Source organism: Lates calcarifer, linkage group LG2 (genome assembly GCF_001640805.2).
Source record: "Lates calcarifer isolate ASB-BC8 linkage group LG2, TLL_Latcal_v3, whole genome shotgun sequence".
Classification (NCBI taxonomy): domain Eukaryota; kingdom Metazoa; phylum Chordata; class Actinopteri; family Centropomidae; genus Lates; species Lates calcarifer.
In genome coordinates, this window is record NC_066834.1 from 25,708,155 (window position 1) to 25,729,079 (window position 20,925).

The following is a 20,925-nucleotide window of genomic DNA, read 5'->3' on the forward strand; positions in this document are numbered from 1 at the left end:
ATCTGAAGAGCAGACAGGCACAATAAGACTGCTCTTTCAGCACTGAGCCGTCGCTACATAGCGCCATAATTATACTGATAACATACATACATAAATGCATTCAACCTCTCGCTCGGCACAGCGCACTGGCTGTGATTTCTTAATCTTCTTTCCTCTACTCCTCTCCTCTGCATGCATGTCTTCTTTTTTTATTCTTTTTATTCCTCCCCCTTCGACTGCCATTATTTTTCATTTATAAGCGAAGTGAGAGGGAGAGAGAGAGCGCAGAGAAACGATGTGTGAGAGAGGGGAAGAGACGATAGAAGAAAAGAAAGTGAGAGACGGAGCAAAGAGGGGGAATGGAAAGGAAGAGGGGAAGAGAGATAGATGAGAATTTGAGAGAGAGAAGAGGAAAAAAAGCACCTGAGATCTTTTGGCACTTAAACTCTTTCACTTAATGGTACTCAGAGGGATTGACGGTCAGAGGGAGGGGGACAAAAGAGCATAAAGAGTGAGAAAGGAGAGATTAAATCATCACCATCACATCATCTACTTAAATGGGTCTACTCTCTTTTTCTGTCACTACTATGTTTTCTCTCCCTGTGCTAGAACAGAGACGACTCTGTGCAATCTCACATCGTCCCATCACTCTTTCCCACATTTACATTGATTTCTTCAATGTTTATTCTACTACCTTTTATGTTTGTCTGTCTGTCCTTCTGTATCCCTAAATGATCCTTCTTTTTTTTTTATCCCCCTTCTTTTTTCTTGATTTGTGTCCAAACCTTTCTCACTGTCCCACTCATTCCAAACTAAAGGCCTACTGTCGCATCAGATAAATGGATTTATAGACATTGGTGAATACCACAAAGCCAGGATTAATAAGAGGAGGGAGGAAGGGATGGAGGGAATAAAATATATGATGAAAAGGTGGGAAAGGCCAAAGTATTGTACATCATAAATGTCATGTCACTTTATGAAAGGAAAAATTGATGAAAAAGAATTTTTGGGGAAGGAGTGTTGTTGCCTCACTCTGGCCTCGTAGGTTTGGCTAAAGCAAACTGCTTTGTCTCATCTCTCTGCACATTAAACCTGTGCTGCACATTAAAAACCGAACAACCAGATCTGAAACCGCTGTCTGTCATTTTACTATCATCAGTCATTGCAGCTCCACAACCCCACAATCTCTCCCTTTCTCATCCTGCCTGTCCCTTGCTTTGGCTGTCTGTCCACCCTACCTGTTTTCCTGTCTATATCCATTCCCCATACCCCCACCCTTCCTTCACCCAAGCAGCTCTCCATTCTCCGTCAAGGCACTGTCTGTGTTTTATGGGTCCCTGTAGAACAGGGATCTTTTACAGGCTGACTGGACTTTAGAAGCCCCTCGTTTAGCAGCATCCTGCCTTAATTAAAAACCCCTTTTGTGCTTTCTGCTTTTAACAATGAAAAGAGAGAGAAGGGAGGGAGGGCAGGGTTAGAGGGATAGAGAGTGGTAATGCGAAAAAGGAAGAGAAAGAGAGAGATGGCAGTGAATAGGAAGTGATAGGGAGACAGGCAGATAGATAGTAAGGTAGACAAAGGGAGGAATGGAGAGATATGGACACAGAGAAGATAGCTGTTAATTACAACTGCCATTAACAAGACACCAGTCAGCCTCCTTAGGGAGAGGAAGAAGGGAAAGGAGAGAGGGAGAAAGCAAGGGAAGTGGGATAGAGGAAGGAGAGAGGAGAACAAGAGATGAGGACAAGAAAACAGTACTAAAGTAGTTCAGCACTGTTCAGTAGAGATGTAGGTTTTTTTTGTTTGTGTATTTATACATAGTTTTGAGTGGCATGGCCTCCCCCAATATCTTAAACTGTCAATATGCGCTTGAATATGACCATGTATGAATCTGTGTGTGTGTGTATATGTGTGTGTGTGAGTGTGTGTGTGTGTGTGTGTGTGTGTGTGTGTGTGTGTGTGTATGTATGTGTGTGGGGGTGTGTGTGTGTGTGAGCACCATGTATGTGTGAGGCTGTCTTTGGGATGATTGAGCAGCAGAGAGGCTGCTTACTGATTACCTTCATGTAGAACAAACTGCTATTGACCGGAGAGTGACGGATGACCGTCGGCCCCGAGCATGTGAATGTGTTTGTGAATGTGTTTGTGTGGTACTGTAGATACCTCTCTGCTACTTTCTCTTACACACGGTTTACCTAATGAACCACAGTCTGTTTCTTTTTCGTATTTAAGTCTCTTACTCTCTTTTATTACTTCTCCCATTCTTTCTCTCTCTTTACACATTTCTCTCAAATAGTAGAATAACAGATGTGATGGATAGATTGTGTGTGTACATGTGTGTGTGTCATTTATAGGACTTACTAGGCTGTGTGGAAAAAATATAAATCCATCATAGGAAGTGACAGTGAGGAAATACGAAAAATGATTGCTATGATTCGACTTTCAAAAAATGAATTTCTTTTGTTGAACATTGCCTTAACTGTATCCTTCTTTCTTTTCCTTGAGCTCTGCCTTTCCTCTAACTCACACCTCTCTAGGTTCTCTCTGTTTCTTTGTAAATGTGCATGATATTTACATTTTCTTGTAATACTGTTCTCCTTCCTCCTCTTCTTCTATTTGTTCCTGTCTCACTCCCTCAGGCTTCTCTGCAGAATGTCCAGTAAGGAGCGCCACCTTGAGTCCAACTGTCCGTCCTCTTATATAAAGACTGAGCCGTCTAGTCCTGCCTCCCTGACTGACAGTCTAAACCATCACTCCCCTGGTGGCTCCAGTGACGCCTCAGGCTCATATTCGTCTACGATGAACGGCCACCCCAACGGCTTAGACTCCCCAAGCCTTTACGGCTCCAACGCAGGGCCTCTGGGTCCTGCTGGTGGCCCCGGATCAAAGCGTTACGAGGACTGTTCGTCAACTATTGGTGAAGATTCACAGATTAAGTGCGAGTACATGCTGAATTCGATGCCCAAGAGGCTGTGTCTGGTGTGCGGGGACATTGCGTCAGGGTACCACTATGGAGTGGCATCCTGTGAGGCCTGCAAGGCCTTCTTCAAACGCACCATCCAAGGTTGGCTTCCATTTTGATTTTATGTCTATAATTGTCTTGTCTTGTCTCTTGTATCAGCTCCATTATAACATGTCTGTCACTGTTTGTCTCTTTCTGTTTTAGTCCAGTTTTAGTGGCTCTGTTTGTCAAGTTGATATAACAGAGAATGTTGGTGTGTTGTTTAATATTTGGACGTAACGATAAGCTGCGATGTGTGTGGTGACTCAAAGACAGGTCTTACAGACTGTCAACAAAAGTTTTGTTGTTATTTTAATTGAGTTTATTCCAAATTTGCATTTATGAAGCTATGAAAGTATATATTACATATACATCACAACACATCAGAACACATTGCAGGGTTGGCTTTGGGGAGCACAATGTCAGAGGTTAAAGGTGAAGAAGGTGAGGGTGTTTGTTTTTTCCTCAAAACTAAAATGCAGACAGACACAAAATGCTAAATGCACTCCTCCACACATGCACATAAACCTGAGTTACTATACTAGATCCAGGACATACGATAAAAGCCTGAGGCCAGATGTGAACCCAGATTTTTATGTGGCACATGTCTCCTCTGTCTGCTAAGTGAGCCACCAGGACACCAACCAGAGTCTATTTTTTCTCTCTCCTTCACGATTTCTTTTTCCATCATGTACACACATACACACACTAACATATACCCACCCAATCAGGTTTCATGCATATACAAACTCCACAGACACGCCCCTCACCCTTCACCCTCAACCTTGACCTCTTCGTCATCAACAGCAAAGAGTAATTTCCAGGTAGTGTTTGCATGCCCAGATCTAGCTGCTTATGCTTCACAGGAATAGTGTTAGCTATAAGCCTGTTGTCTAGGAGATAATGTTATGTCAGAGGAGGGTCAGAGGTCATGCCCAGGGGTCAGAAGTTCAGGTTAGGGGGTAGAGGAGAGAAGGGATAGAGCAGTAATCCACATGATGAGAAGAATACCAGGAATTAGGTTCAGTAATCCCCTGCTCGTCTCTTGTTAGGTTTAGAAGTAGTCCAGGAGGTGCACAGGTATTTGGAGTATGCTCTCTAGATTGTGTTGATATTCAGTTAACGTTGAACTTGGAGCTTGATCACCATATAGCCTTCATTTACCTTTGTAGACACAGACTAGGTCAGTCTTACAGATAGCCAGTTAGCCATAACATAAGCCAGGTAGTAAGCCATTTGTTCACCAATCAGCCCAGTCCAACAATAACTCTGCCATCCTTGTTTCATTTGACAATATGTGGAATATTATTGATATTTAAAGTGTACATAGTTTCACAAATCTAGCACCTACACAAAATTTACATCTTTATTGATGAATTCATGGTTTTATGATGGGTTCTTTCCACAACAGATATCAGACTGTTTACCTTGATATTAAAAGAGAATTGTGGTGATATTTATATATTTATATATATATATATTTTTTTTTTTGTTAATGCAAATAATTTCCATGAAATGACCAAAAACAACAGTGTTAGTCCATCTCAATACTTTTTGACTGGTTTTATTAATTCTATAATATATAATAGAATACTTATATAGTGTATGTATACATTATTTTCCTAAAACAAGAGGACACTGTATGTTTTTTGTATTTTCAGCCACTGCTATATGTGTTCTAGCAAGTACTTATGGCAGCAAGGAAATTACCCATACCACTAGGTATGGGAAATTGGGGAAAAATCATGGAATTTTATATTGGCACCACCAAGATATGTAGTTGACAAACATTTAGAGGCTTTGTGATTGAGTAATAATCTTTTATGATCTAAGTTTTTTTTTTTTTTTTTTTTTTTTTTTTTAATAATTGATAGGGCCCATCATTCAGCAAGACAGCCCTCTTGTCAGTCAGCCTGCCATTGCAATAACCAAGCTACCAGTCAACCAGCCAGCCGTCATCGATCCACTGAGTCAGTCAGTCAGTCAGTCATATCAGACAGGATTCATCTATCTGCCTTTCCATCCATCCACCTATCTGTCGCTGCTTTCTTTTGCCTCCGATAAGCAGCTTTCCCAGTAAAGCCCCAGAGAGAGCAAGAGAGAGACAGGGAGATGTGGTGGGGGAGTAGGGGGGGTGGAAAGCTTACATCCACTAGATGGTCACCACTACCTAGAGATGACCTGTATGTGTTTATTATGGGATGAGATCAGGACACGGTGAAATCCTGACAAAGAGATTGCAGCACACACATGCAGAGATAAAGGTAGACACGCGCTCACATGCACAAACACAAACTCACAGAAGCATGTTCGCACATAGACACCAGCACACATGAACAGACAGTCACACACATGACCTTGTAATCATTCAGTGTATAGGTTTAACCCCTAATTCATGTTTCATCGCTGCAGTGCCCAATAGTTGACCAATTCCAGATGTCTCATTTCATTTAGAGGGCTTGTTAAAGGTTACATAGGTGAGGACACGGTTACAGATTAAATACAATAGCCCAGCAAACATATAGCTATGATGTCTGTTCAGAGTTTGACCTTGAATAGATTTAAAGCAATGCACTGTTGCCTTTCTCTGACTCCCTCATTTTCACTCTATTTGTAATCCTCCTGTCTCCTGTAGTGGACATGTTGCAGATCAGGAGGGCCGGAGTTAGAGGTTATGGGTCAAGACTTTGGCGAATCTAGGCACATGACAGTTGTCACGCAATGTTGTGACGAAATACAGCAGTTTGGTGAGGCAAACCATGAAAAGTTAGATTATAATTGGACCGTCCAGTGGGATATACTGAAAAACGAGCGTAAAGGAGAATATCACCCAATTTAAAAATTCAGACATCCACATTCATGTCTTAATGGCTTCACTGGCTAAAGCACCACCATTATTTTACATTCTAGTTAACTGTTACGTTCTAGCAATAGTCTACTCACTACAGAATTACATCAGTGATTTTCCAAACTTGAATGGACACAACTTTATTTGCTAATAATTTACTGAGAATTTACTGACTACCATTGCAAAGCATTGTTAGGAACAAATCTCAGTGCTCTTTTTAATCAGTGTTTGTGCTATAGTACTGCCGTTTGTTTGGAAGCAGACTGAACAGTCTTGGATCCTCTGGAACAAATGGGTCATGACATTATCTTTGGCTACCACTCAAGCCAAACTCATCCACCGACAGTGTGGATGTGTGTTAGCCTATGGGTCTGTGTGTGGGCCTGCACTCATCCAAATGTAAATGAGCGCAGGTTATGTGTACATCTTTGCACACATGCCTGTGTTTATGCGCAGTTGTGAGTTGGTGTGTGTATCTTGGCTGGAAAGCAGGGCCAGCCTCAGATGGGCAGCAGCAGACATATTGGTATGTTTCAACCCATTAGCCAATAAAACCGCAGGTAATCACCAAAAAAACACCTCCAGCTGGACAGGGAGGAGAGCATGGGGTGGGAGAGGAGAGGAGAGGAGAGGAGAGGAGAGGAGCGGTGTACACCCGTTTGGATAAACAATAAGTTTAGACAAGGAATGAGAGAAAAAGGAGAGAAGGGGGAGGGTGGACTGGGCACATGGATGTAGGAAGGAATTAGTGGTATGTGTGTGTGTGTGTGTGTGTGTGTGTGTGTGTGTGTGTGTCTCTGTCTGTGTGCATGTGTGTGTCGCAGCATGGAGGAAGTGGCTCTGGCAGCTGCTGTTTCTGTGGCGTCAGTCCAGCGACACCTGACAACCTGCATCTATCACTCCCTTATTGAGAGAGAGGGATAAAGGGGAGTGAGGAGGAGGGCAAAGTGTAGGAGAGGGAGGGATAGGACGATGAAATGGGAAGAGAGAAGCAGCAAGAGCAAAAGAGAAAAGTGGCAGAGAGCAGGAAAGAGCATGATATGATAGGTGGTAGTGATGTAGAGCAAAGGAACGACTGAAAGGTGCAGTGAAAATGGTAGGCGGCATGAATTCCTCAATAGTTACACAGTGTTAAATATACAAATACATATTTACATACACGGTTAAGTTACACCTTCACACTTTGTCATCTCCCTTGCCCTCTAACTATATTTTGTGTTGCTCTCCTGTTTAAATCTTTTTTTAAAAAAGTCACAGTACCAACAAAGGAAAATGAACTGGAGGGTGAGGCTGAGTTTATGTCAAGGTGGTGGTGTAACTTAAGGAGAGGCAAAAAAAGGCATAAGAGCACAAAGATGACAACAGGCCAAAGCACACACACATAAACATTCATATTACACAGTCTGTACAATGGCGGTCAATTGTCATGCAGCAGGTGGACATACACACATATCTCAAAGGAGATTGCAGGGGATTTGAGGCCCCTGTATATCCCCCTCACTCACGCCAACCCACACATACAAGCTTGCACATTATACATAGGAGAACCTCTCTGGTCTAAGCCCATCGCAGTGCACAATAAGTCACATAAAGATAGAAATAAAGACACACACACAGAAAGAGTGAGCTGTGACATTCTGATATAAACCCTTCTTTTCTAATTCCTACCCTATATCCCGAGTCTAAAGCAGGATGTTTAGGTCTATGTTCAAGCATACAAAGAGTATGGAGCCAGACACATAGGTTACAGATTCCTATATCAATCCTATATCAAAACTTTTATATTGGCCTTAATATAACCCTACAGTACGCACCCCCTTTCTAAATATACACACTACTGTAATATCAAGTACCTTTTATACAAATATGCTAGTAGTCCTCAACTCGGATTACCGTTGAGTTGTTGAGTTTTACAGATATTGTTTCTGTCATGGCTGTCACTTTTAACAATTAATATGCATTATTATTATTACTTATTGATACCCACTTCCACCGTAGCACTCAACATGCGTGGCCATTGACATTTTTTTCTCACTGAAGGTTTAACACATTTAGCATTAGTGCTACCAGACCTATAAGTGGCTTTTTTACAGCAGTTATCCATTTAGCAGCACTTGCCTGTTTAGCCTTGCACTAATAAGGCCTTTGACTGACTCCCCATTAACCGACGCAGATTCTGTGTCATGGCATTAGCTCATTTAGCCTTAGTTCTAAGTAAGTGTCTGTCTTAATTGCTGAATTAATCTACTTCTTCCTCATCCACATGTAAAGATTGGGTGTAAGCTAACTAGTCCCATTAGTAGTATCCATTAGACTATGAGGGTTCCCCCAGCATTTAGCATGTTTAGCCTTTACTGTAGCTAACAAGGCCGATAAATGAGCATCTTGTCACCCATTAAGAAGGGTGTTTGTGCATTTAGCCCTTTCCCAAGCTAACTAGCCCCCTTAATCAGCCCAGTAATGAGAAACATCCTCTCCACAGCAGCAGTCAATAGTAATCACTGTTTACTCTGTTTCAGTGGGAAATGCATTGGCCCTCTGGTGTACTGTAGTTGTCAGGTGGGCACAGGAGGACAGGATGTAAGGGTTTTTTGGGCCACACCTCAACACAGGTGATGCCATAAATAATTAAACCTTCCTGAACGAAGAAACCTTTTGGAGTAATTTGGTAACAGTCCAAACTGTCCCTAACAAATCCATAACTGCTCTTTGGTTTGAACTCGGTGGAAGCATATTACTAAGTGGAGAATAAATGAGAACTGGAAGAGAGTCAAGATGAAATTGAGAAAACAAAGCAGGAACAACAAAAAAAGAAGATAACAAGAGGCACAGTAGATGGTTAGAAAGAGATATCATTTAGATTAAAAGTAAAATACAGACAAAAATATGACATGACAAATATTATATATGTAGGAAGATGTAGAAAGAGATGGGTATGTATAGTAAAAGAGAGGGGAACAAAAGAAATATTAATCATTATTAAATGTTGAATATATTGTAGTAATATGTGAATTGGGAGATAAATTACCCACCACACAGAGAAAAGAAATAGTGAGGTAGCTGACAATTAAAGGTAAAAGTAGCATTAGCCTGTAACACTGTCCAGGTGTTGTTGGCCAGGGTTGTAAAGTTAATAGACTTACATCAGCTAATAATCTTAGCCTCACTTACCTCTGTTACCGCGAGCTATCCGTGGCCAGTCACGCAACTTCGGCTTGCCCCAGCCGTGACACATACACATCTTAATAGACATATGTTTTTTTAAACATTGCTACATTTATTGGGTAATGATGAATGACTGATACATTTAAACAGGAGTGGTATGATGATTAAAACAAAGCCCATATGCACAAACTCAAATGTACAAGAAAGTAGATTATCTGCATTTGCTAACAAAAGGAATCTCATCAATGTCAAATGTTGAGATTAAAGTACCTAAAGTACCTAAATATTCCTAGAGATTTGTCTTATTGTATACATGTATCTGTTATCTCTGTCCTTTGATTCATTTAATTAAAATGCATTATATTTATGTTTTTTGCCCATGACTTCATGCAGCAGGATTTGCTGATTACCACTGTCCAGCAGGTTTTCTGCCCGCATGTCTATTGATGTATTTATCTGAAATGAGACCTTTCTGTCTGTCTTCCTCCAACATGTCTACATGCCACAGGCAACATTGAGTACAGCTGTCCAGCCACCAATGAGTGTGAGATCACCAAGAGGAGACGCAAGTCGTGCCAGGCCTGCCGCTTCATGAAGTGTCTGACTGTGGGCATGCTGAGGGAGGGTAAGGGAAAAGGTCTCTTACTTATATTTCTCCGTTAACTGTGCTACATGCAGCATTTCAAAGCCTATTAGACATTTGTGTTTTTTACGGCTAACTGAGGCCAGTGCTGATAATATCAACAACTTGCAATACAGCATTTTGCATCATGTGCCACTGTGTTGAATTTGCAAGTGAGCGGCTAGATTGATTTATGACACCCAGAAATATTGTTTTAGAGGATAGACGATTCAAAATGGCTGCAGGTTCTCTTTGTGACACGTTGGGAGGTAAATGTGAAAGCTATAGAAAACCTGTCAAAACTGATAATTCTAGCTTAAAACAATGCCATAGATACAGGCCAGCCATCTATTCACCTGTAACTGGTTTACTGAAATTTAACCAAGATATCATATCGTAGTATGACAGTGATTTATTGATGTTGAACGATGCTACATGTAGCACTTCAAAGAAATTGTTTTTACATACAGTATATTATAATCTGTTTCTGTCTGCATCATGGGCCTCTTGTGCCTCATACCATACATGTCCACAGTTTTGTTTCTTTCTTTTGTTGACTTATTTGTCATCTGTCATCTTATTTCACTATTACTTAGCACTGATTCACATTCCTCTTTCCCTTTGTATGTTCACCTTTCACTATTACATACAAGCCATGTACACACACACAGAAAAGACTCACTTCCAGACACTGACTACGTCCTTTGTTTACTTCACTGTAATGAGTTCAAGATAGAAATTGCAGGATAATTGCAACACTCAGACTCAGCAGTTGTAAGCAGTGGTAAAGAAAGATAAAAAAAAAGAGATATTATCTGCCCCCACACCACTTTGATTAAATACACTCAGTCTCTCATTTTTACACTCCCTCGTTGCCTCTGCCTCTTTCTCCCCCTCTCGTCTGCCCACCTCTGACCTTCCTACTCCCACTGCACTTCCAACGATGAAAAGAGGGAGAGGAGTGGCGAGGGATGAGGACGAGGGCCGATAGAGAGAGAGAGGCATAGTCGAGGGGGGAAGGTGGGAGAAAGCTAAGGGGATGGAGAAAGGGAGGGAGGGAGGGAGAAGAGATTGATTTATAGGAGCAGAGGAGAGGGACCAGGGGAGGATGAGAAGCAGGGGGAGGATGGTTGAATGAAGCAGAAAGTGTGTGAGAGAGAGAAAGGAGAAGAGAGGAGGGTCAAGGTTGTAATTGATGGGAGACCTGGCCTACGCCCCCTTCCTTACAGTGGTCAGGGAGCGTGCCTCTGCTGACGCCTGCCAGCCCTCCCTCCATCCGTCCCTGTCTTCATCTCTCCCTCCAATTCTCCCACTCAGTATTATTGTACTGTTTGTGTTGTTTCTGTTATGCTTTTCATCCATCCATTTTCTTCTTCACTTCACTGTTCTTTGTGTCCTGTTGGCAACAGGACACCCACCCATACCTGCAGCTTTTCGCCCACTCAAACATCATTATATGTAGACCCTAACAACAGATTTCAAAACAAGGACACATGTTGATAACACAGTACATATGATGACTGATTTCCGACAACAAAGATTAAAAAACAGCTACATAAAAACCTCTGCAAACAAGAAATATGGTTCAATAAAGAATTAAAAATTCAATAATTATTGTAGTAAAAGAGCCAGAAATTTACACCATGACAAACTTTTCACTTGTTGTTGTCCTCAAAATATTCTTTCTATCAATTTTTCAACCAACAAAATGCTGTAAAAGAGAAGTAATAGATGATCACACACAAACACAAAATCCATATATATCTTGGGGCCCCATCACTGCCTCCTACAACCCAAATTTTACTTTTCTGCAAAAGCATGCTCATCTCTCTCTCCTCTCTTTTTCTCTTTCTCACTCTTCTGCACACACAGACACACACAAGCACGGACACATTCCCGAACAAGCTGCTGTCGTAGCATTTGTTCTCCCAGTTGATCTGACATAGGCAGAACCTATGTCTCATCTCTTGTTTTGTCTCCTGTATAAGTGTGTGGCCACAAAGACACACACACACATGTGTAAGTGCATGTATTATTGGCAGCTCCAACAGTCTCACAGCTCACACAGCTTAGACTGCAGCCTCCTGCTCGACACAGAAACCACATCACCCTTGTCAATAAACGCCAAACAAAGCTTGTCATTTACAAGAGAGTATTTTTTATTGATCATTTGCTCTGTATGCAACACTTTTAAAGACATTTTCACCTAGATTTTGCTCAGCAGTTAGTGATGAGGAAGCCTTGAAAGAGAATGGAAAACAGAACAAGAGAGCTTTACGTGCTGTGGATTTTAAGGAAGTCTTACAAATTTTGGAGATGTGGTTTTCCCACTAAGCTAATGACAGAGCAGAAGTTATGCACTGGCTCTCAATAACAAAACATCAAACCACTCATTTTATTGTAAAGAAATGAAAACAGTGAATGTGTGTGTGTGGCCGTGTAGCTGAGGGATATGTGTTTGCGTGTTTCTGTCCTGAGCAGGCAAATAAATAGCTGCCTTTTGTTGCCACTGCTTCCCTGCTCCACACACATATATCATGCACACATGCACACGCACACACACATACACCTCGGCCTACATATATATACATCACCGTGACAGACCACAGCCACCCCATTTGTTGTGCTGGGTGTGAATTTAATACAGGGGGTCCCGCTCTACATATGAATAAGGGTCATTTGGAAAATTGATACATCCATTTTCTTATATTTTCTCATTTTCACTCTTTTTGAACCCTTGGGAAATTTGAAAAAGATCAACAGCTATATAAAAAAGCTAAACATATTTCTTCACCTTTGCTTTATTCTGCTGGAGGTGTGTAAATGTATGTATATATAAAGTAGAATTTCCTGTCATTTTCAAAGAACTAGTGCTTGTTGCAGATGTAGACTACTAAATATCTTCTCAAACATCCCTTTGAAGTATTAAAACAAATCAGAAAAGGCAATATTTTTATCTCTCATTGCTAAACTCTAAAATAAGAAAATAAGTTTTGTTTGAAAAGAAAAAAGAAATGTTTATTTACCAAATGCACGGTTCATCATGTCACAACATTTTCCAGTGCACTAATTATAGCATACATCTTTGTAAGCAGAGCAATGCACAGTTTGATGAGCAGTACTGGTATGCTATACCTGATTAAACGTGTTATCACTCTGAACTAACTAACACAACATTTGAGACCATTGCCTAGTGTGTTTCATGCTGCCCATTTGGGTGTAAGCATCATTGCAGCAGAATTGAACAGATGATAATGGTAAGTGGCTAGATCAGTTAGCATCAGAGCTAACTGTGGTTGTCAGGGGCTAGCTCACGGGAGAAAGGTGAAGATAAAGTGGCAAGGGTGGAGAGGCAGTGTGGCGGAGAACGTGGAGTTTGTGTGTGTGCGTGCATGCGTGCGTGCATGTGCACATGGGTGTGGATGCTGTAGTTTACCCCTTAGGGCAAGATCTGCCTCAAATTAGCTTTGTCGCCCTGGGAGACAGAGAGGGTGAGATGAAGAGCAAGTGAGGCAGCAGGAAGTGTGTGTGTGTGTGTGTGTGTGTGTGTGTGTGTGTGTTTGTGTGTGTGTGTGTGTGAGACAGAGAGAGAGGGGAGAACAAGAGGCCAGAGGGTCAGTAAACCAACTCAGGGTGGAGGCATTTCTTTACATGTTCTCTTAAACACACACTTGATCATGTGAATACACACACACACACACACACACACACTCAGCCTGGTCTGTGTGGAATATTGGATATTCTCACCCTCCACTGTGAGGTGGACAGAAGAGGAGAGGAGAGAAGTAAATGAGTAGGGGGTAAACTGAAAGAAGGAATGAACATGGGGCACCCACCCACCAATATGTAGCAGCTAATTTCTGGAGCACGGCAATTAAAAGGCCTGACTATATTATGAGAACTTCCCCTCTGGCAATGGCTGTCTGTCCATTTTTAATGAGGTCATAATGATGCGTCAGCTGAAGAACGAAAGGTCACAGGGGCGGGGCTTAAATCTGCCAAGATAGGGGGTGTGGGGGGAGTCAGAGAGCAGGGGTATAATTGCAGGTAAGAGATGTAATGAAAAATAATGAAACAGGAGGAGGATGAAAGTGATTTTTAACAAACACTAACCTCAGAAAATGCAGTTTAATTCGATTTTATTCATTTGACAAGTTTAAAAAAATATAAACAAGCAATAGTAATAACACTGTAGCTGTCACTGTTATTTCAATTTCAAATATACACAAATGGCAAAGCGAGACAGACATAATATATTCAACATCAGTATTAATTGGTGGAAATGTCATGTACAGAATACAAAACACGGATCAGACATTTGAACATGAAAGGCTTTGGCAGAGGCGCACAGTCCAAGAGCCAGCAATATTCAGTATGCATGTATACTGTACATATGGTCGTATTGACGGATTTGCTCCCTTACAACAGAGCAGCTTTGATGATGGCACGTCTGATGAATTGTGGTTAAACAGACAGAATGTGTTGAATCCAAAACCAAAGCCCCCATCTCTGTAATGCCATAAACGGCCAGCTGGATTCAGATGGTAGACTACTAGAGAGGAAAGTTCACGGATTGCAAATATAAACCTTGGCACACTGCCCCACACACGCACACATGCACACACACACACACAGAGAGAGATACGCTAACAGCTCATGCCAACTTTGGCCGTGCTCCCCATGGCCTCTAAGACCTAATGAGTGAGATCGGGTGGAAGGCCCCAGTCTGTGTGATTCTCAGCGTTTATGCGTTTGTGTGTGTGTATGTGTTTGGTGTGCATATACAGCTGGTGGTGTGCACCACAACTCTCCTTATAGCTCAACGATCCTGAGTGCTGGTATCCAGTCTCAGCCCTCCGCATACATGCAGTCATACACACCACAATCAAAACAAAGAGCAATATACATTTCTACAATATACAAAGACAAGTTGTAACACATGTGTAATTAAATGGGTAAAAAAAGATGAGGGTGAAATGACAGGGAACAGCTGGTGTGGGGGACAGCAGGTAATAGGTAAATGAATAGCAAATGAGGAGAATACTAGAAGAAAGGAGGAAAGAATGAAAGTAGAGGATGACTAGAGGAGGACAGAGCAAGTGATAGGGAGATGGGAGGAGAGAGGTTGGAGAAACAGAGGAGGGGAGCGCCAGACAACTGGTGGCGTCTGGTGTTGCCCCATGGGAAACTTGTAGCTAAATCTGGCCCTGTAGCGTCTGTCCTGAGTGTGTGTGTGTGTGTGTGTGTGTGTAAGTGTTTGTGTGTGTGAGTGGCATCTGGTTGCATCCCAGCTAGAAGGGAGCGATAATGGAAATACTGTGACGAGAGATCTGCCTAAGTGGTCCGCTCTCTTTCACATACACTCTTTCTGTTTGTCTGGAGAGGAGAAGAGAGGAGAGAAGAAGGGATGTGGCAGAAAGAAACAACATCCATATACATTCAAATACCATAGGTGCTAGGAGAGAGTGAAATGGATTGTGGTTGTGCGTTTTAGTGTCTAACTGCTCTAACTTGGCTGTCTGGGAGTAGCCATTTATTTAACAGAAGACTTTAATCTGTAAAATGTAGCTGTTGTTCTTGGTTGTATTTGACAGTACAATGCTTTCATCAGACTCACACTGTATTTCACATTAAAGAATAAAGGCCATTGCTGTTGAAAAGGCAACACAGTCTCACACACATGCCCACATTCACAGAAACACACACACACATTCACACACCAGTGACAGCCACCTGCCCGCTGCCTCAGGCAGTGCTGTTCTGATCTGTTCTGGTCTAAACAAACGTCACTGCATGACACTACATACACTTTTCCTCTTAACCTTCCCCTGCACACGTGTTTCATCCTCTCTTTATTTCTTTGTCTTACTTTAAGCTTTTTGTTTTGTTTTTTTTTTTTGTTTGTTTGTTTGTTTTTTTAAGATCCAAACATTAACCGTCAGACAAGAATCTTGACTCTGATGATTTGATTTCTTTACAGTCTCAACCAACCACTAATGTAATTTTCTTTTGTTATCATGTAGCTTTACTTGCACTATATATAACGCATGCTTCTTCTTTTACTTATTTCTTTGTCTGTCTTAACTGCAGTAGATAGACACACACACACACACACACACACACACATATTAGGCTTAAATGGGTTTGTTGTCTTACCCAATCTACTTCCCCATCAGTTCTTAAAGCCACATAGGAAAAGCCTTTATGTTATTACATCAACACTTTGGTTGAACACACACACAGATACACACTGAGAGAAACATAAGGTGATAACCTGGTCTAAGGTGGAGGAAGAGACTTCAACCCTGTTACAACTTCAATTACCATAAAACTACTCCTCTCTCTCTCTCTCTCTCTTTCCTTGCCTCTGCCTCTTTAAATGCTCTCTCCCCCTTGTGCTTTTTGTCATCCCTCCTTCTCTTTGCTGTGATCAAATTTTATTTGTCTTCCCACTCCTCTCTCCACTCTGTCCCACACTTCCCTCCCTCTTTCATTCTTTCATTCTCTTATCATATCATTGACCATCTGAAATCAATCCTTTCCTCTTTTCCTCTCTCTTTCCAAGCTTGCAGGTTCTCTCTTCAAAACCACTTAGGTGTCAAAGGCATTTCACTTGCAATTCTTCAACTGTTCAAGAACACACACGTGTGTGTGCGCATGCACACACACACTGACACAAAGTGATGCCAGTGCAGTGTAAAATCTATGCTGATGTGATCAGTGCAGATCATGCTATTGACAGCCAGCAATATTCCCATGATAGGAATGATTCACCTTCATCACTGTCACCGTGTGTGTGCGTATGTGTGTGCATGTGCACGTGATTGTATGTGCAACATATATGATGGAAGTGGTGCAATATTTATACAAGTCTGAATGAAAACTAACAGGTATGTTACTTGACCATTTTTTCAAAGTAGAATAGTTATTATCGGATACAATTTATACATACTGTGCTCCATATAACATGAAAAATGTTTATACTGATATTTGTTGCTGTGTGTATCAGTAGAAGCAGTAGACAGAGTAGAGGTGTACTGTTAGTTGACATGATTATTAAAGCATATAATGAAGGTGTGTAACCTCTGTGGATTTCTTCTTCTTTTCTTCCACTCATTATTCTCTTCCTATCTCATTTCCTTTTACTGGCCCTCACTTCATCCCTCCATTTCTCTCTCATCTCACTTTTTCCCTCATTCTCCTTTCTTCTTTTGTTTACTAGCCCATCCATTACTTACCCCTCCCCTCCTCCTCTTACTTCACAACCTGTGCTCTACTCTTTTCTCTTCTGTTCTCTCTTTTCCTCTCTTTCTTTCACCATAATCTTCCATTAACGCTTTTTATCATTTTTATCTAAATTTTATTTCTTTTCTCTCGTCTTTTTATTCCATTTCTTACCCATTCCCTGTTCAATTATTCTGTTCTTCCCTTGCCTATTCTTTTTCCTCTTTACATTTTTAATTTTTTTCTGATCCTTACATTTCCTCCCCCTCAACCCTTTTCCTCTTTTCTCTCCTCTCCTCTCCTCATCTCTTCCCTCCTCTCCTCTCTTGCCCATTCTTTATGATTTGAAGGCTCATTTGTTAAAAGGAGGTAGAGCACTCTCACTCTCCCCCTAGCCTCTTCCTGTCTCTTTTTTGTGGGCTTTGGAAATATAATTTTCAATTTTTAATTTGATTCATTTAGATTTGATCATTAATCAGTGCTGGGAGAGAGTTAATTTGGTGGAAAATAGATGAGGTAGTTAGAGAGGGCTCTTTATGAAGTGAGCTCAGCACAGCACTGGGTCTTTTAGGTATAAGGAAAAAGAGAAAGAGAAAAATTGAGGGTCTGCACGTAACAGTTTGTGTGTGGTAGAGAAAAAGTGTCTGTATGTTTGTTTTGTGTCCAAGAGAGACACATAGTAGAAGAGTACATAGTAGAATGCTACATGTAGGAGTGTGTATCTGTCCTTCTTAGTTGATTATGAATGTTTTCAGTAGCTTAATGAAACACAATATAATTTTTCCCATTTTTTTTCATCAGCCTGGACCATTTATGTAGAAAAATGTTCTATTGTCTCACCAATGAGAGTAAACATGAGCGATGATAGACTATGCTAACCTTTTGGACAGTCCTCTGCATTTTTAAATAAATTCTGCTATCTAGGAGCTGCATATTAATGTCCCAGAATCCAAATCAAACTGTTATTTTCAACAAGATTCTATAGACGCAACTTGATATATCTTATTGTTCCAGTTACTGTTCCTGACCAGGAGGTAGTGACTAAGGGCAAATGTGCTCTTGAAGCAGTGTTAGTTGCCAGTGCTGATGCTTGCATTCCTCCCATAAGTAACATCATTGTCAGTGTTGTTTGCTACTACTTTGATACCATGCTGCCATCTGCAATTAGTGGCAAAGCTGGTGGTACCACTGATAAAATTGGTGGTACCATTCATGGTTTGCATAGCTGTGTTCTGTCGTGTGAGAATTCTTCTGCATAAGTGACTCAAAGTGTGATTGGAGGAGAATGAATATATGAAACCATGTTAGAGACCTGTAACTGTAACCTGTGATCTTTACACATCTTCCTACTGATCTAAGCTTTTCCTCAAACCCTTTCTTTCCTTCTGTCTTTATTCATCCTTCCCATCTAAGCATCCACCTTTTCTGTCTCTGTTTCTGCTTTCTCCCTGTCTCCTCCTCTGACCAGCCACTGACCCAGGTAGTCACTGAGCAAGCTGCTTGTCGGGGCTTACCCAAACACAACGTGAGGGTGTGGGGTTAGAGAAACGTAGACGGAGTGTGAATGTGTGTGAGAGAGAGAGACCAGAGAGCGGGTGTGTGAGTGGGTTTGTACCCCCTGGTGTTAAGAGTTTCTTGACCGTTTGCTGACACTGGCCCCCCCACTGTACCTGGACTGTCAGCCCTTCTGTCTACCTAGCTCCATCTCAAGCGCACAGACATACACACACTCACATGCACACACATACACACAGATGCATGTCATCCTCAGTTCACTGAGTAGAAAGCTGGTTGCATTAGTGTAGAGCTTTCTAAACAACTAAAAATGTGTACACTCATGACTATAAAATGCTTTGAATTAAAAAAAGCAAAACATTCACTTTCAAATACCAACTAATGCACGAACATGCTCCCTAACATAGTTGCCAATAGGAAGTCTTTCTGTTAAATCTCTTGGGTGTGTTGTCTTGAATGTGGTCAGCACATTTTTTAGAGGATTTAAATCTCTGTGAGCAGATCTTTCACTTTCTCTCTCACTCCCTTGTCCTTCCTCTCCTTCCTCTTTCTTGTTTTTTCGTTTAACTTATTGTAGTGTAGTCAGTGACTGAGCTTTCATGTCCATTTCAAAAATATTGCTTTGCATAGTGTTGTTCAAACCAACAGCATTTTGTTTTGCATTGCTCTGCAGCTGTCACTTACTCCGTGACGCCTTGGCAAACCAGCCAACTTGCCTCCCAACGTAAACATTTGCAGTTACAGTAGCTTTAAACTTTTAACAACAGAAAGCATAAAAAATAAGAACCAAAATTATTTTTTCAGTAATTCCAACTCCATACTTAAAAACACTTTTTCCTCTCACTTCCACTTCTCAGATCGCCTGTGTATGTCCAATATTAGGATAACTTTTTTATTTCCTTACATGGCCTGTTGACAGAGTTGCTGTAGATGGTGTTCTCGATGTCCATTCAGCATTAGAGGCTTTTACTGGTTGTGTTAACTTCCCATTTGCTTGTATTTATTTCAATGACACCACTGCTGCTGCTGCCAGAAATGTAAAATGAACTTCCTGAGTTTTTGCTGAGAAAGATAAGCCTGATTACATCAAATCAGCAATTCAGAAAGATTTAATTTACATGGTACAGTTTAAAATATACCCAATCAAACACAGAGTAGCATCAAATATTATTTCATTGATTATACAAAAGTTCAGATTAATACTTGAAAATTACTTGAAGATTTAAAAGTGTTAGAGAATCATTCTGCAAAAGCAATTTTGCATATCTTCCCCAAATAATTATTTTATTTCAGAATATTATATACAAAATAATAGCTTCAGGGTCATTTTGGAACATTTGACAGCCCTTTTAGATTCGTCTTCTCCTCTCCTCCCCCAGGGTACATGACACCTCTGTCTTCCTTATCCATCTTTAAGTGGTAACCACGGTAACATCCAATCCCCTAAGAGATAGGCCTAATTAAATTAGGAGTCCTTTGTGTCAATTAATTAACGAGACAGAGAGAGACAGAGATTGGGCAAGAGACAGGAAAAGAGTCAGAAACCCAGAGAGACAAAGTGAGAGAGAGAGAGAGAGAGAGAGAGAGAGAGAGACCTTTCACTCAGATGGTGTCCCTATAAATTTGTCTTGTTGTGGAATAAAAGAAGCAAATGAGTTTAGTAAGCCTGACAATAACACAAAAGTGGCTGAATGCATAATAGATGCACACATACACACATGGGTGCACACGTGTGAAACAGCACAACTATCACCATTGCGCACTCATACTGTATGTCATATGTGACCTTGCTCCCTTTAAGGCTTATTCATCTGACCCCCTCTTTCCCTGTCATTTTTTTTACAGGTGTTCGTCTGGACAGGGTTCGTGGTGGGAGACAGAAGTATAAACGCCGAATAGATGCGGACAACAGTCCATACCTGAACCCACAGCTGGCTCTACCCCCCAAGAAGCCATGTAAGAACACACACAAACAAACAAACACGGACTGGTAACAATATGTACAGTAGCCCCTTTTCTGTTTGATGTTGAGCAGTGATTCTCGAGGGCAGGTCTTTGTATTCTGTCCTCAGGAAACTGTAGTTCATACTCATATGCTACATATGTGGCAACAACATCTGACATTGTGTGAAGAGGGAACAATGAAGAACACACTATGGACAGCACATAAGGAAATTCCTCTAGAAATAAACAGAAAATATTCCAATTGAAGCATATTGTATCACTATGTCCCGGCTATGTTAATGTAATAGGCACCTTTCCAATAGTTTCTATCCTAATGGAGACAGTTGGACAGTAAACACACACAGAAACACACACACACACACACACATAAATAGACACAGGGTAGTGAGAAGCCCATCTGTTTGGGACCAAGTTTATCTCCCCGTCTCTACTGCTACCAGTTTGGGGTCATAACATTTTATATGTGTAATATTTCACTATAAAGGTATTCATTTAGCTCCGGCTGGATTGGCTGCGTTTTTTTAAAGAATAAAATCGTCGCCAAAGACTGATGATTGAAAAATTAACAAGGGGGAGAGTGAGTGAGAGTGGCAGGGAGACAGCAGA

General features: G+C 41.2%; 1 protein-coding gene across 5 annotated transcripts in view; it reads left to right on the top strand.

Moving 5' to 3' along the window:
* The window catches only part of esrrga (estrogen-related receptor gamma a), a 141,693-nt gene that overhangs the window by 87,118 nt on the left and 33,650 nt on the right, over positions 1-20,925 (top strand). For 3 of the 5 annotated variants that reach the window (XM_018666996.2, XM_051077459.1, XM_018666997.2), the window contains 3 exons: positions 2,619-3,043; positions 9,502-9,630; positions 20,200-20,310. In XM_018666996.2, the coding sequence (XP_018522512.1) occupies positions 2,619-3,043; positions 9,502-9,630; positions 20,200-20,310 (665 nt within the window). The remainder of the gene's footprint in view (positions 1-2,618; positions 3,044-9,501; positions 9,631-20,199; positions 20,311-20,925) is intronic. The other 2 variants (XM_051077455.1, XM_051077462.1) reach the window with 1 other exon arrangement.